The sequence below is a fragment of the Zingiber officinale genome, chromosome 7B (assembly GCF_018446385.1).
Source record: "Zingiber officinale cultivar Zhangliang chromosome 7B, Zo_v1.1, whole genome shotgun sequence".
In the NCBI taxonomy this organism is placed as follows: Eukaryota; Viridiplantae; Streptophyta; class Magnoliopsida; order Zingiberales; family Zingiberaceae; genus Zingiber; species Zingiber officinale.
In genome coordinates, this window is record NC_055999.1 from 102,831,410 (window position 1) to 102,847,858 (window position 16,449).

General features: G+C 37.7%; 1 protein-coding gene across 1 annotated transcript; it reads left to right on the forward strand.

Moving 5' to 3' along the window:
• The first annotated feature begins 14,730 nt into the window (after positions 1-14,730).
• Positions 14,731-16,214, forward strand: LOC122004003 (amino acid transporter AVT1H-like). The gene is made up of 3 exons (XM_042558957.1): positions 14,731-14,892; positions 14,975-15,585; positions 15,681-16,214. The coding sequence occupies exons 1-3, from the start codon at positions 14,766-14,768 to the stop codon at positions 16,212-16,214; spliced, it is 1,272 nt and encodes a 423-aa protein (XP_042414891.1). The 5' UTR covers positions 14,731-14,765.
• Positions 16,215-16,449: the final 235 nt, after the last annotated feature.

Sequence of the window (16,449 nt, forward strand, 5' to 3'; positions counted from 1 at the left end):
AATACTTGTTCTTGTTAATACTTCTAATAAAAGAATGCCTCATACAAATCTGAAATGCTTAAACAATTCTAAAACTGAAATGCTTAAACAATTCTAAAACTGAAATGCTTTACAATTCTAAAACTGAAATGCTTAAACAATTCTAAAGCTGCAGTACTGACACAAATCTAAATTTGCAGTGCTTAAACGAATTTAAAACCTCAGTGCTTAAACAAATTTAAAAACTGCAATACTTGAACAAAACCTAAAACTGCAGTGCTCGAATAAAATCCAAAACTGCAGCGCTTGAACAAAATCTAACTGCAATACTTAAATGAATCAGTAAAGAATCTAAACTGCATATACATAATTGATAACAAGAGTTCTAACAACAAGTTAACCATTTAATAACACCAGATTTAAATAAGTCACTGCAATCCACTGAACACTCCCCAAAACTAAAATTATTCATGCCCATTGCAACACTAACCGAAACCTGCAAAGCTCAGCATGAGCCGAATGTGCCCATTAGGGTAACAACAACAAAATTCTAAATATGAAATGCTAACTACAATGGCTGCAGCGTTCTAACTACTTGCCCATTTGAGGTACACGACAGCAAGTTTCAACAGCCACAACTATACAACGTTTTTCAAAAAAATAAAGGATGAAATCAGGATTCGAGAGCTACTCCTACTACAGGTGAGAAGCACTTACCTTGTTCTTGGACTTACAACCGAAATCGCTTCTAGGGCTTCGGAGAAAACTCGAAATCTCAGCAACTTCTTCACGTCTACGTGTTCTCCTCGACAAGGTGATCGCGATGGTGGATAAGGCTCTCGGAGATCACCCTGGACCGGTCGCCGGAGAGAAGCCCTAGCTTCCTCTTCTCCGGTTTCACCTGAGCAGGGAATGGCGTCGCACGCGAGAGAGGAGAGGAACTTTAGGTCACGGAAATAAAACCCCTAATTCCTCTCTTAACTTATCCCTTTTAATACCTAAATATTTCTGTTATTAACTACTACTTAAATTATTTACGCTCTTTCTTTAATTAGCACGACCTTGCTGAGTTCCTGGTCATCCGAAATAACTTAAGGCTTTGCTTAACCAAAGGTCTTTGGTTCGAACCTCGGCTCAACCTTTTTATTTTTTTACAACTTGTTTCTTTTGGTAAAAATACCAAACGAACTCCGAAAATTACATAAAAATACTCTAAAAATTTTTAAAATTCTCTAGAATATTTCTAAAGCATTTCTAAATATTTTCAAGTACTATTAGGGCTCGAAATAAGGAAATTTGGATTGTTACAATATATCCTTATGTATATGTCATACAAGTATGTTTATGCCTATGCTTATGTACATGCTCATGACTATGTTTATTTTATGCTTAGTTTATTTACATGTTTATGATTATGTTTATGCTCGTATGCCTATGTCGACACCTATGCTCATGTCCATGATATGCCGGTAGCTAAGTCCTAAGCTACCTAACACATGTTTCTCTTAGTACACTAGATTATATGCGCTAACTATTACATAATACAGTTTTAAATATGCTGAGTCTCTCTAGTCATAGATTATAACTTTTCTTCTTAATAATGAGACGAATGAGGTAGGAGTCGATGACCAGTGAGCCAGCTCGGGACAATGGCAGTACAACCCAAAGACCTTCCAGTTTAACTTTCGCATTAGTTAGATGTTTTCTTTGAAAAATAAATTCTGAACTGTATGGCCAGTACCAAAGGTCGCTAGTAATTTATGTTTTAAGAGCTATCTATATATATTTTAGTTGAATTAAGAATCCATTATGGAAGTATGTGCAAGTGATATCCGCAGTTATATATATATATATATATATATATATATATATATATATATATATATATATGTGTGTGTGTGTGTGTGTGTGTGTGTGTGTGTGTGTGTGTGTGTGTGAATCTAAGGATGTCACAGATAGAGAATAATAAACCATTGAAAATCAGAATACCTTACTAGATTAATATACACCATACAACAACATCAAAAAGAATTGCAAGCAATGCATAGCAGAAATAACAATTAGAAAAAAGTATGTGAGTCAAAGTAATCTGAAGTACAAGCTCATATCATCCTTAAAAACATACAACACTTATATTCATATAATTTGTCAAGGAAGATAATTTTGAGACATATGGTATAACAAACGAATATAAGAGGATATTTTTTGAATATATAAGTTAACTCACTTTATGTAGAATTTGACATTGTCACAGTTCAAGAGTATATATGTTCTTGTTGTAAGGTATTCTTTTGGATTTAACCATCTACAAATAGATGCACCCATTGACTTATCAAGAAACTTTAAAATAGAAAACATTTCTAGGTGTATCAGTTGAGTATCATCAAAATTTTAAGGACACTTGTGATGTATAGTTTTCACATTATCAACAAAAGAATATTAGTAGAAATAAGATGTTTCTTCAACCAAATAAGTATTACATATTGACCTCTCAACTCTTGCTTTGTTATAAATATTATTCTTTAATCTTCTAAAAAACTATTCAAATGAATACATCTATCTGTACTACACAAGACTAGCTAGTCATGCCGATAAGGTAAATGAACTGGTAGAGTAATTAAAAAAAATGAGGTCAGAATATGCGCTCAAGTTTACATAGTATAAGAGGAATGTCTATTTCTTATCGAAACATATCGACCATTATAATAACCCTCGATGTCAAATCTTTGAAAAATAGACTCAATTCTGTAAGTGATTGTCAAACATTATTAAGAAGTAGGTCATGAAATGCTTTTAGAATAAGTTTTTGCATGAACATATGATAATCACTCTTCATTTCAAACATTTTTAATTTGTTCATATCCACACATCGAGTCATATTCAAAGCATACCCATCAGGGAATTTGATTTCTTTCAACTAACTATATAAAGCTTATTTATCCTCTTTATCCAATGTATAACAAGTCTTTGAAAGTTTATAGGTTATTCATTTTGATGTAATTCAGGTCTACTAACTAATTCTTGCAATTCCTCACATAATTTTGCTATATTTTTAAAACATTTATCATAATATTGAAGACATTATTTAAAAAAATTCTATGCTGAATGAGTACATACTTTCAATATGACAGCTCTCAAAATATGTTTATTTTCTTCCATCCATACTTGTACACTCTAACAATGTATTTATTTGAATCATCACAACCCCTCGGAGTTACTGATATAAATCTATAGTTGTCTATTTCCTCAAGGGTTTCCTTTCTTGACTTGATTATGGGTGGAAGTTTTTTGACCACTTCATTTTTTTTGAACTCTTTTTTATTTTACTTGAAAGGGTGCTCTTTTGGTGAAAATTTATCAAACCAAGATATCTTTCCACTGCAAGGCAATGAAAATGCATCAAACTCTGTCATGTAATATGAACATGCTAATTTACAATCGTGCTCCATTCTAATAATATTGAGTGTATTGAAAAATCACTAATCGTTTATAATAAAGCAGCATACAAGGTAAAATTAGTTTTACTTCTAATATCATAAATCTCTGACCCTACATTCTATAATTCATTCAGCTCAACAATTAGAGGTTGTAAAAAAAAGTTATCTTCTTTTTTGAATTCTTTGGACCTAAAATAAGTACAATAAGGAATATATATTTTTCTTTCATTCACATCCATAAAAGGAAGTTAAATGGTGTTAATGTAACAGACCAAGATGAATATTGTAGTCTAAATTAACCAAATGGCTAAAATTCATCTATTGAAAGTCTTAATCTTATATTATGTAGTTCCATTATAAAGGAGAGAAATATTGTATCAAGATGTTTATTTTCACATAGGAGAGTCAAAAGGATGACACATTATATCCATTAGTATACATGCTCATGATGCCACCTCATGCAGCTTACTGTTACTGCAAATGTATACAAGCGTTGAAGTCTAGCAATTAACAGGAAATAATACATAACTTTTCATGGTAAATTCTTCCTCTTTTCCCCTAATATGTGACTACGTTGCTTATAATGAAGGTAATTATACATTCTGCATTCAATAAGTTCACTGTCTTCATTCTAAAATATCATGCAATTATTTATATAACAATGAATTTTTTTCACATACAAATATAAACCCCTATCCAATTTCTTTGTATTGTAGAAGTTATCAGTCATTATGTTATTAGCAAGGAACAACTCTGACATCAATTGACAAATGTCATCATAACATCATTCTGAGAAATAATGTTTTGCCTTGATATTCAATAGTCTTGCAATAGCTAATAATTGGAAATAACAAGGAATGTCTTCCCACACTTCTCTTTCACTAGCCTTTAATATGTCATATAGTGTCTGAACTTCAAGTGTTGATATTTCATCTATATTCAAATGATTAACTGCATTCATCGCTTATAAACCAGTGGTTGCATTGCATTATCATTAGATGATGATTCCTCTCGAGCAATAGGGTCAGATGATGAAAAAATAGAAGGTTCAATTGGTTCAAATAAATATGGCTCTCCATGACAGTACCAATTATAGTAATTTGGAACAAAACTATTTCTACCTAAATGTACTTTCACGGTATCCTTATCGTGAAAAGTTGTATTTCTACATTTACAATGATTACACGGACAACATAATTTATCATCATTCATATAGTTTGGATGACGCTTACCAAAGTTCACAAGCTTTTCAACTCCATCAAAATATTCTTTAATAATAAATCTATTTTCTAACCTATTGTACATCCAATTTTTATTCATATACTTTGAACCTAATAAGAAATAAATGTTACAACATTATTAAATGTGTAAAACTAAGCATGCAGATATTTTAAACTTAATTTTAAGTAAGTCATTAAAACCTAATACTATCAATAACACTTAAACTTAAACTAAACATTAAGTTTGAACTTCAAAAGAAGCTAAGTAGCACTCAAAGAGAAGATAGCATATGGGTTGGAGATAAAAGCTCAGAAATGGTGTTGCCTCCACTCCACTACTAAAAGAGATAAGACCTCAGAAAATGCAGTATACTTAAAGATAACAAAAGGCAACCAAAAATTAGCTAAATTCAGTTACATTTCACAATGTTTTAAAAACAACAATGAAACTCTTTTAATATACCACTTATCCTCTTAGACCTAATAATGAAACTGTTGGTACAATTATCCTTGGGTCAAGGTTGATTAGTTTTACTAAGCTTGAGTTAGCTCGAACTTAAGTTTCAATTTTTGACAATATGTGAGAGAGAAGTCAAGTAGGTCAAGGGAGGATCAGATACTCGTCTGAGAAAGTCCTAACTGGAGGTTAGGTAACTGAAAGTCCTAACTGCAGATTAGGCAATAGGAAGTTCTAACTGGAGGTTAGGCAATGGTAAGTCATAACTGGATGTTAGGCAATAGAAAAGACCTAGTTGGGAACTAGGCAGTGGAAGTCCTAGCGGGACTCAATAGTGAAGACCTATTTGGGAACTAAGTAGTAGAAATCCTAGTGGGGCTAGGCATGAAGACTTAATTGGGAACTAGGCAATGAAGTCCTAGCGAAACTAGGTAAGGGAAAAGTTCAAGTCAGTCAAAGGTTGATCGAATACTTGGTGACAAAAGTCTAATAGGAGTTGGTAAGAGATGAAAAGTTCAAGTGGGTCAAAGGTTGATGAGACACTTGGTGAAGAAGCTCTCGCAGGTTAAGGATAGCCAGATGCTAGGCAACAGGAAGTACCAACAGTTCACAAATGACTAGATATTGGGCAATGGACGTCTTGATAGGTTAAGGTCAATCGGATACCAGGCAAAATATAATTTCAACCTCAGAAAAGCTGAAATTAAGGTTAGTAATCGATTACCAAAGAGTGGAATTGATTAACAAATCCTAAGCCCGGATCTTAAGGTTTTGGCTTGAATCGATTGACTTAATTGATTGGCAGGAGATGCAATTCAAATAGAATGTGTTGAATCGATTAGGCGGATTGCTTAATCGATTGGGAACTGTCCTAATCAATTAAGTTGATTGCCTAATTGATTGGGAGTAGTTTTCGTGAAACACAGAAAGTTACTGAATTGATTAACAAACCCTAAACCTGAATCTTAGGGGTTTGGCTCGAATCAATTGACTTAATTGATTGGCAGGAGATGTAATTCAAACAAATGTGTTGAATCGATTAGGCAAGTTGCCTAATCAATTGGGAATTGTTCTAATCGATTAAGTTGATTGCTTAATCGATTAGGGGTGATTTTCATAAAGCACATAAAAGTACTGAATCGATTAGGTTAATCAATTCAACATGACCCAATCAATTAGGTTAATCAATGCAGCATGGCCCAATTGATTGGAAGCTTTATTGTGACAGCATAGAAAGAGTTGGAATCGATTGGGCAATCAATTAAGGCCAAACCAATTGATTAGGGTAATCGAGTGAGGGCCTTTTGTGATAACACAGAAAGCTTTGGAATTGATTGGGGTAATCAATTAGAGGCTTCTTAATCAATTGATATGAATCATCAATCGATTAGGCGTTCAAAAAAGAGTCATTCTATAGATTTTTGAATGGTCGTTTGACGTGACAATCGATTAGGGGTAAGCCTAATTGATTAGCAGGCGTTGAAGTAACCCTAGAAAAGGATTTTTTTTTCGTAAAGATTTGAAGAAGACTTGTTTCATCCAATTCTTGGGTGTTTGGAGAAGAAGAGCTATTACATTTTCTGTAAATACCCCGTGGTAGTTTTGATGTGATCAATCGAGTCAAGTTATGTCCTATTATATTTTGATGCCATGTGTCTAAGTGTGCAGGAACTCTGAAGTACAAGAAGTTGAGTAAAAACACAACTAGTGAGAAGGACGACAAGGAAGAGAGTCGACGGGCTCGGTGCATCCGAGGGACGAGGTGCTGTGGAAAAGTACATTGGCGGATGAGAAGGAGGTACGCGACATTTCTGAGGGATGAGATGCCGGACCAGAAGGTTGCTCGAAAAGGTCAAAAAATAGGTTCGGGTGAGTCCTATTCTGGATGATCGAAATCACCCAAGTGAGCAGAGTACACTGGCAGATGAGAATGAAGCGTGCGACGGTTCTGAAGAACGAGAAGCCGGAGCGGAAGATTACTTAAAAAGGTTAGAAAATGGGTTCGAGTGAGCAAAATTCTGGATGGCCGAAATCACCCAAGCGAGTGGAGCTAGAACAGAAGACCTAGACCCAAACAAGCGGAACCGAAGACCCTGACTAAAAAGTCAACATCAGGTTGACTTTTGGGTCCAGGCTCCCGGATCACCTGGGCGCCGGTTGGGCGAGCAAAACCGAAGCAGAAGACATGGATCATAAAGTCAATAGGAGGTTGACTTTTGGATTCAGGCACCCGGACTTGGTCCGGGCGCCCAGATCACCTGGGCGCCCTTGGGTGCCTTGCCCAATAGGGGGTTGTGTCGACCGAGTCCGGGCGCCCAGAACCCTTCTAGGTGCCCAGACCAAAAACATTATCAAAACATGACATGGAGCATTCCATTGCGATGAGGATAAAATTCTATCCACATCCAAGTGCCTAGAACCCTTCCAAGCGCCTCGATCAGAGCTATAAATACAATCTTGATCCTAGTAGTTGAAGAACAACACTTGTAAACAATTCCTTTATCTGTACTACTACTGTTTAAGTTGTTAACGTTGTAAGAGGCTTCTCCGTCTGAAGGAGACTTTGATAGTGAGCTCTAATTACCTTGGATTAGCAATCCTCTAATTGCAAACTAAGTAATTTCTTTTGTGCCTCTGTCTTTAGTTTACTTACTATTTCTTTTTATGCAAGTGTCAGTTTAATAAAGCTGTAAAGTTTAAGGAAGGTTCATTTTTATTTGCAAGGTAATTCATCCCCTCTTGCCAGCCTCCAATGGACCAACAATTGATATCAGAGCAATGTTACTTCAGAAGGACTAACCGCCGATCGAAGCATAAGAAATGGTCAGAGTTAGCATCTACCCACCAGTATTCGAGGGGGAGTTCACATTTTAGAGACGTTGAATGGAGATATACTTTAAAACTGATTTCAATATTTTATTAACAATTAAATTTGGTTTTGATATGTCCAAAAGACAAGAAGGAAAAGAACTTGAGGAGCATCGATGGACTGAGAAGCAGCGCAATGATTTTATGGCAAATGGTAAGGCTGAGTTCTACCTTCTGAGCGTTCTGTCTGCTCAGGATCTCGGCAGAATTGGCAAATATAAAAGTCCAAAAGAACTCTGGAAAAAGTTCTTGAAGCTCTACGAAAAACTAAAAGAAGTCGAATCCAACTCCTTGATGGCACCGAGTCGTCGTCGGAAGAATCCAAGACTGAGGAAGTTACAAGAACAACTCTTATAGCCAAATACCTACCTGAAGGCAATGAAAGTTCGTCCGAGATGAGCATTGATGAAGGGAGAGAGTCTTCGGAAAAAGGCAACAATGAAGGGAGAGGAACATCAGAAGAAAACAACTCTAAGGGGGAGCATCAGATTCAGAGATTGACAAGGTAAGTCAGGTACGATCTCTATCTCTGGATAAATTGGTTAAATTTTTAAAAATGTTGTTGAAGAGGTCTTACAAATTAGAAATAGAAAATAAAAAATTATTAAAAGAAAATAATCAGTTAAAAGGAACTTTAGCAACGCCTTATCGATTAGAGGATTTCAATAAGATAAAAATGAAAAATTAAAAATAGAAATAAAAAATCTTGCATGCTCACATGTTCAACAAGCTTGAAATAATAATGGACTAAATTGGCAATTTAGATATCATTAGGACCAAATTAGAAAATTATCATCAAAAAATATCCCTAAGAAATTTTTGATTAATCATGTTGGATGGAATCTATATTGGGTACCAAAATCGTGCTTAAATTAAATTTTTTTCACATGCCCTAATTTTTAACTGAATTAAAGTTTTTATTGTCTAATGTTTTCAAATAAATTTCTTTGCATAATTTCTATTAGAAATTAATTAGAATTTAATTTTTATGAGAAAGATAATTTCATCTCTTATTTATGGAAATTTTTTCAAAATTTATATTTTTTATGAATTTTTCTCACAAAAATCATTTTTTAATTTAAAATTGCTTCAAAGAAGTATTTTTTACAAACCTTATTTTTTTAGAAAATCTTCTCATATTATCGATTAAAGAAAATATTTTTAAATTTTTTTTACTATTTTATTATTTTTCTATGATTTTTTAATCATATTTTAAATACTAAAAATTTGATTTTTGTTCAAATTTTGAAAAATAATGTTTCGGTAAAAATGCATGCTCTATTTCATTTTCAGAAAATTTTTCACGATTTCCTTGAGTTTGGAAACTCTCTTTAAATATTTTTTAATACAACCTTTTGTAGAAAATATTTTATTACCGTTTAAAATCAATTCAATCTTTAGTGAATTTTATCACAGTTTTTGGATATTTCTCTGATTTTAAATTCTCAGAATTTTTTGAATAATTAAAAATAAGTTCTTTCAAAAATGCTATTATAAATCAAGATCTTCAAAACTTAAACTTCTTGATTTTTTATGATAGTCACTATATTTAATCCCTTAGACTTTATTTCAATTTATTTTCAGTTATTTGCATAGATTACCTGATTTTAATGTGATCAAAGGCGGAGAATTAGAGATTAAATCTAGGGGGAGGGTACATTTTGTTAGAATCCTTGGCGGTTAGCTAGATGGGGGTGAATAGCCCCTGCACAAAATCAAAACAAAAAATACCTTTATCAGACAACTAATTTAATTAAAGAACACTTGCTTAAGCAATGATAAAGAAATAAAAAAGACAGAGGCACAGAAGTTTTTACTTGGTTACAACCGAGGAGATTGTTAATCCAAGGAAGTAGAGTGCACTAATATCTCCTTCAGGTGGAGAAGCCTCTTTACAGCAATGATCACAAAAAAAAGATGAAGCTAAACGAAAACTAGAAGCGTACAAGTGTTGTTTCTCAAGATGCTTGTTTTGTTTAGCTTCTTGAACCAAGGATGTATTTATAACCTTGGTCGGGACGCCTCGAAGGGTTAAGGCCCTTGGAGGGGGATAAAACTTTATCCCCTTAGTAACGGATCGCGATCAAACACAATCTGGATAGAATTCAATTCCGGGCGTCCGGACCAAAAATGCCAACCATGTTGACTTTTTCCAATCCGGACCTTCCGCTCCGGCTCCGCTCGCTTGGGTGATTTCGGTTATCCGGAATAGGGCTCACCCGAACCCAACTTCTGGCCTTCTCCTCGAGCAAGCTTTCGCTCCGGCTTCTCGTCCCTCGGAAACGCCACGCGCCTCCTTCTTGTCTGTCCGCGTACTCTTCCGCAGCACCTCGTCCTTCAGATGCACCGAGCCCATCGGCTCTCTCTCATGCCGTCCTTCTCACTAGTTGCATTGTTTGCTCAACATCATGTGCTCCTAAGTTCCTGCACACTTAGACACAGAATTAAAATCAATAGGACCTAACTTAACTTGTTTGATCACATCAAAACAACATTGGGGTACCAACACATTTTTTTTTGAAAATCATGTACTTGCAATTTTATAGTTGTTATTTGTTTAAAGTTTACCCTAACTTAACTTGTGATTTCTCACACCAAAATGGAGATTATATTGTAAGTACCCTATGGTAGTTTTGATGTGATCAACCAAGTCAAGTTAGATCCTGTCATGTTTTGATGTCCTGTGTCTAAGTGTGCAGGAACTTAGGAGCACAGGAAGTCGAGCGAAAGACACAGCTAGTGAGAAGGACGACACCGGAGAGAGTCGATGGGCTTGGTGCATCAAAGGGATGAGGTGCTGCGGAAGAGTATGCTGGCGGACAAGAAGGAGGCACGCGACATTTCTGAGGGATGAGAAGCAAGAGCGGAAAGTTGCTCGAGAAGACTAAAAAATGGATTCGGGTGAGCCCTATTCCGGATGGCCTAAATCACCCAAGTGAGCAGAGTACGCTGGTGGACGAGAAAGAAGCACGTGACGGTTTCAAGGGATGAGAAGCCAGAGTAGAAGGTTGCTCGAGAAGGCCAGAAAATGGGTTCGGGTAAGCCCTATTCTAGGTAGTCGAAATCACCCAAGCGAGGAGAGCCAGAGCGGAAGACCTAGACCAAAAAGTTAACAGGAGGTTGACTTTTGGGTCCATGCACCCGGATAACTTGGGCGCCTCATCCAGCGAGGGCTATGTTGACCCGATCCGAGCGCCTGGAACCCTTCCAGGCGCCCAAACTAGAAACTTTATCAAAACGTGACGTGGCACATTCCGTTGCTGTGAGGATAAAATTCTATCCATGTCCAGGCGCTTGGAACCCTTCTAGGCATCTCGGTCAGGGCTATAAATACAACCTAATCCAGTAGTTGAAGAACAACACTTGTAAATAATTCCTTTGTCTGTACTACTATTGTTTGAGTTGTCAATGCTGTAAGAGGCTTCTCCGCCTTAAGGAGACTTTGATAGTGAGCTCTAATTGCCTTAGATTAGTAATCCTCTGATTGCAAACCAAGTAATTCCTTTTGTATCTTTGTCTTTAGTTTACTTTCTACTTCTTTTTATGCAAGTATCAGTTTTAATAAAATTGTAAAGTTTGAGAAAGGTTCATTTTTATCTGCAAGGCAATTCATCCCCTCTTGCCGGCCTCCAAGGGACCAACATTTTCCACCACCAAGAAGCAATCCAAAGTAAGAAAAGAGCAATCAAATCAAGGTTCATATTGTAAAGTTTTTTTTTTTATTTCCATTGTAACATAGTTTGTGTTTCTTGGTTGTATTCTTGTTCTTGAGCTTGTACGAGGCTTCTCCATATCCAGGAAGGAGGTTTTCATAGTACATCTATGAGAGTGAGGAATGAGCCCTTGGATAAGTTACCTTAAGGAGATGAATACCAAGTAAAATGAAAGTGTTAGTATTGTTTCAAGTTTTTCGCTCCAAATCAAGTTTAAAGAAATGAATGAAGCTATTCACCCCTCTAACTCTCTACATATTATAACAAAATCAAGGATTTAGTAATCAATTTTATTAAAGAATCTAGGTCAAAAGTTATCTCATACAATGTACCATTATCATTAACATTAACATTACAATCTAAAATTTAATCTTAAGTTTCAGCTTGACTCGTGAAGAATTTAGCTTAACAAAAATCCCATTGAACCCTGAAACAACAAGAAATCAAACCCTAATTGTTCTTGTCCAGAGATAGCATACATATTTGACACAAAGTGTTAGTATTCATTTCAAAATTCAGAATTCAAATTCAAGGGTTTAGCTATGTCATTCAAATTCTACACTTCTACCCACCATTCCTTGTTTATCAAGTTCAATTAATTGGTATGTCAATCACTCAACCAACAACTTTCAACAACTAAAGTTCGAGAATTAGAACTCAACCCAATCATTGATTTCCTATACTACAATGGTCAGTCCAACTCGTGGTTGGTCCAACTTGTGGCCAGGGCTATGGCAATGGCTGAGCTCACGATCGCCCAACACTTAGCTAGTGTTGTGCTCACACTCGACCTCTCAGCCACGGCTGCGCGCTTAGTCGGCCGCCCAACCACAACTACATGTGACATTGGCCACCCAGCTAGGGTTGTACGCATGCTCAGCCTCCCGGCTAGGACAAGCGGCTGAGGTCGTGCCTAGCCTCATGACTTCTCTGTGAGGCTGCAACCAAGGTAAGACCTCACTGTGAACCTATGACCAAGGCAAAACTTCACTACAATGTCGTCGCTAAGAGAGGAAAGGGAAAGAGAGATGATCAAACATACTAACGAGATGCATGCCAGCACTGGAGATCAAAGAGGAGAGGATCAGAGTATGTTGGAAATCGAGGAGGAGGTCTTTTGGAGAGGATCCGAGAGAATCAGATCAGAGAGGACTATTTTAAGGCATCGAGGATAAAAAATCAAGAATGAAAATCTTGATTAAGGCTACGAAAACTTAATTCCTCGCTAAAATAGCAACATAAACTTAATTCAATCGTTATTTTGGTGACGGAAATAAACTTCAGTCGTTATTTTAGTGTTATAATTTTTTTCATTACTATTTTAGCTATGGAATTAAGTTTCCGTTACTATTTTAGCAATAGAGGTTTATTTCTGTCACTAGTTTAGCGATAGAGAATTATTTTCTTTGTTAATTGAATAGAAGAGATATAAATTCGGGTTAATACTCAAACATCGACGTATTTAGTGATAGAATTTTTTTCTCATGGCTAAATTAGTGATCGAAATAATCTTCAAACACTAATTAGCGACAAAATATAAATTCCATCCCTAATTAGCAATCGGAGATTATTTTGGTCGTTAATTTAGCGACGAAAATCTTTTTCTGTTTATGAGTTTTCTTGTAGAGGAAAGGGGAGAAGTTTACCCGCATGACGGAGAGGAGATCATGCTAGATGGTAGAGATTGCATTGAATGCCGAAGATCGGGGATCGGTCGGAGGGAGAGGAGAGAAAAAAAATTTTAAAAAAAAACCTAATATAACTCTAAATTAGAGATAGAAATAACCATTACTAATTAATAAGTGAAATATGATTTTTGATTAATAACGATGAAATTATAATTTCGTTGTTAAATTAAATGATTGAAAATTATTTTAATCGTTAATTAATGATGAAAATTATTTATCCACCACTAATTAAATAAGTTAAATATGATTTTTGTTAATAGCAATGGAATTAAAGACAAAATTATAATTTCATCCTATTAATCAATTTTCTTATAGTGATTTACCTATTACATTGATTGAGCAGATGATAGAAGGAATTAGGGAAAAAAGCTTTACCCTCAAGTGAAGAAAAATTTCAAGACACATACTAAAATCAATCAAATCATAAAATATCAACCTCCACCAAATCTATTTTTGCCCCTAGATAATGCACATGGTGTAATTATTAAGCCCTCCAATGAATAACGAAGTGATTTAATATCTCAGTTGAATGCAGGGGATTTTCTTTTTAGTGAGAAAACCTAAGAATGTTAACCGTTTGGATGACCCTCCATTAGCACTTTCCTAATTTATTTTAATGGTCAGTGGGAATTTTTATGGGGTGGGACCAATCACCTTTAGGATTAATCGGTTCGAATGGATACCTAGATTAATAAAAAAACAAAGATAAACTGATAATACTACCTAACTAGTTAAGTGCAAAAAGGTATAAGATTATACACACAAAGAAATTATTTGATTGCAAGTAGACTCTACGTTACAATCCTTACTAAGCATGTATGTATCCATCCCATAATAAAGGAAGACGATCGATTAGACGAAGAAAGATTTGGTTAGAATTTTCTCGCATTGATGCATAATGATAATATGATGATTGAAGTACTATAGTTGGTTCATTACTCTCACGGCTTTAATTAAGCATGATGCGTGCATGGATGCATAATAAGCATATCCCAAGGAATTGGAAGCCAAATGGAATTCTTTTTGGCCTACTACTAATCTCTCAGCGGACTAAAGCGATCGTCTTCACGTAGATCCAACTCTGTGTATATCTGAATCACTTGCGTGAAGCACCAATAATAGATTTTCCGAGACGGATTACAGTACTCCCATTAAATACATCAAATAATAGTTCCTGTTTCTTGCATCTAACAGATATAGAAGACCCAAAAGCAAGCAGTGATCAGGAGAATGTTCCCAGCAACGATAGCAATGACCAGCTGTAGTCCACCACCAAGTCATTAGTCATTGCATTCAAACTCGACCTTATAAATTCCAGCAGCGCCACCGCCAAGTCCTCCGACAACATCGATCCAAGCTAAGCAAGCATCCATTCCTCGGTGAAACTTCGTCGGAATCAGGCCATGAAGGCCGCGAACTGCGTGATTTGCGTGGAGGAGAGCAAAGTCTGTGCCTGTGCGAGTGAGGCAAATGCCAAGGCCACCAGCTCGTTCACGCATTCTGTCATCAACATGGTTGGCATGCTCATAGGTACACTCATGGATCCTCGATTTTCCGTTGATTACCGGTAATGTTTAATCGGCTTCCGTAACTGATTTGTTGGTCGGTTCAGGGCTGGGGCAGTTGTCGGCTCCCTACGCACTGGAGAACGGAGGATGGAGCTCGGCGCTGCTGCTCATCGGCTTCGGAATCATGTGCGCGTACACCGCGCACATCATCGGCAGGTGCCTCGACGACGACGGCGGTGGCTCTAAGAGTTACCAAGACATCGGCGAGCAAGCGTTCGGATCCAAAGGCAGGATCGTAGCCTCTGCCTTCATCTACCTGGAGATCTTCTTCGCGCTCGTGTCCTACACCATCTCGCTCAGCGACAACCTGCCGCTGGTGCTCGCCGGCGTGCACGCGCACGCGCCGTGGCTCCACCTGTCGACTGCGCAGCTTCTGACTGCGACGGCGGTGCTGGTGGCGCTGCCGACGCTGTGGTTGCGGGACATGTCGTCGATCTCGTTCCTCTCCTTGGGAGGGATCCTCATGTCTCTGCTTATGTTTGCGACGGTTGCGTGGGTGGCGGCGTTCGGCGGCGTGGAAGGGAGTCATGAGATTCCGGCGCTGAGGGTGGAGATGCTCCCGAGGATCTCGGGCTTGTACATGTTCAGCTTCGCCGGCCACATTGTGTTCCCCAATATCTACACCGCCATGAAAGACCCTTCCAAATTCACCAAGGTATATATAGAAATTCTTTTTTCATCCAATCGAGGAAATGCTTGAATTAATTTGCCAAAAACTAATTCAATCGTCTATGTAATATGATGATGCAGGTGTCCATTGCAAGCTTCGCCATTGTTACCTTGCTCTACACCGCACTAGCTTTCATGGGCGCGCTGCTCTTCGGCCCGGCGGTGAGGTCGCAAATCACGCTCAGCATGCCGCCGCGCCTCGGCGCCACCAAGGTGGCGCTTTGGGCCACCGTGCTGACCCCGATGACCAAGTACGCACTGGAGTTCGCCCCCTTCGCCACCCAGCTGGAGCGTCGCTTGCCCCCTTCCATGTCCTCGCGCGCCAGAAGGCTCCTCAGCGGCGGCGTCGGGTCCGCCCTGCTGCTCCTCATCCTCGCCCTCGCCCTCGTCGTCCCCTACTTCGAGGACGTCCTCAGCCTCACTGGCTCCCTCATCAGCGTCGCCATCTCCATCATCTTCCCCTGCGCCTTCTACCTCAGGATCTACTGGGCCCGCTCCTCGCGAGCCAGCGTCGCCTTCCACGTCGGGCTCATCGTGTTCGGGGCTGCGATTGCGGGGATGGGCACAGTCTCGTCCTCGCAAGCCCTGATTCGAAGCATTCGGAGAGGCCATTAAACAAATTGTATAGATGATTTAAAACGACAGGAATAATTAATAAAAATGAGTATAATTTACAAAACTAGATTTACGTGTGATCCCGTCCAGAATATGAGTGAGACGGGGTCGGGCGAGCGATCAGTGATGTTGACAAGGGATGATTGAGCTCTCCGAAAGTACTATTGAGGATGGCTGGCGAAGGGTGATGACGAAGAGGGTGGTACAGGGGTCCTGCGCACACTCAGACAAGCAC

What these genes read in the sequence shown, in the direction of transcription:
- LOC122004003 (XM_042558957.1), top strand. Translation starts at nt 14,766, where the DNA reads ATGAAGGCCGCGAACTGCGTGATTTGCGTGGAGGAGAGCAAAGTCTGT. An exon ending in CATGGTTGGCATGCTCATAG is followed by an intron (nt 14,893 to 14,974) that starts GTACACTCATGG and finishes TGGTCGGTTCAG; the next exon opens with GGCTGGGGCAGTTGTCGGCT. An exon ending in ACCCTTCCAAATTCACCAAG is followed by an intron (nt 15,586 to 15,680) that starts GTATATATAGAA and finishes ATGATGATGCAG; the next exon opens with GTGTCCATTGCAAGCTTCGC.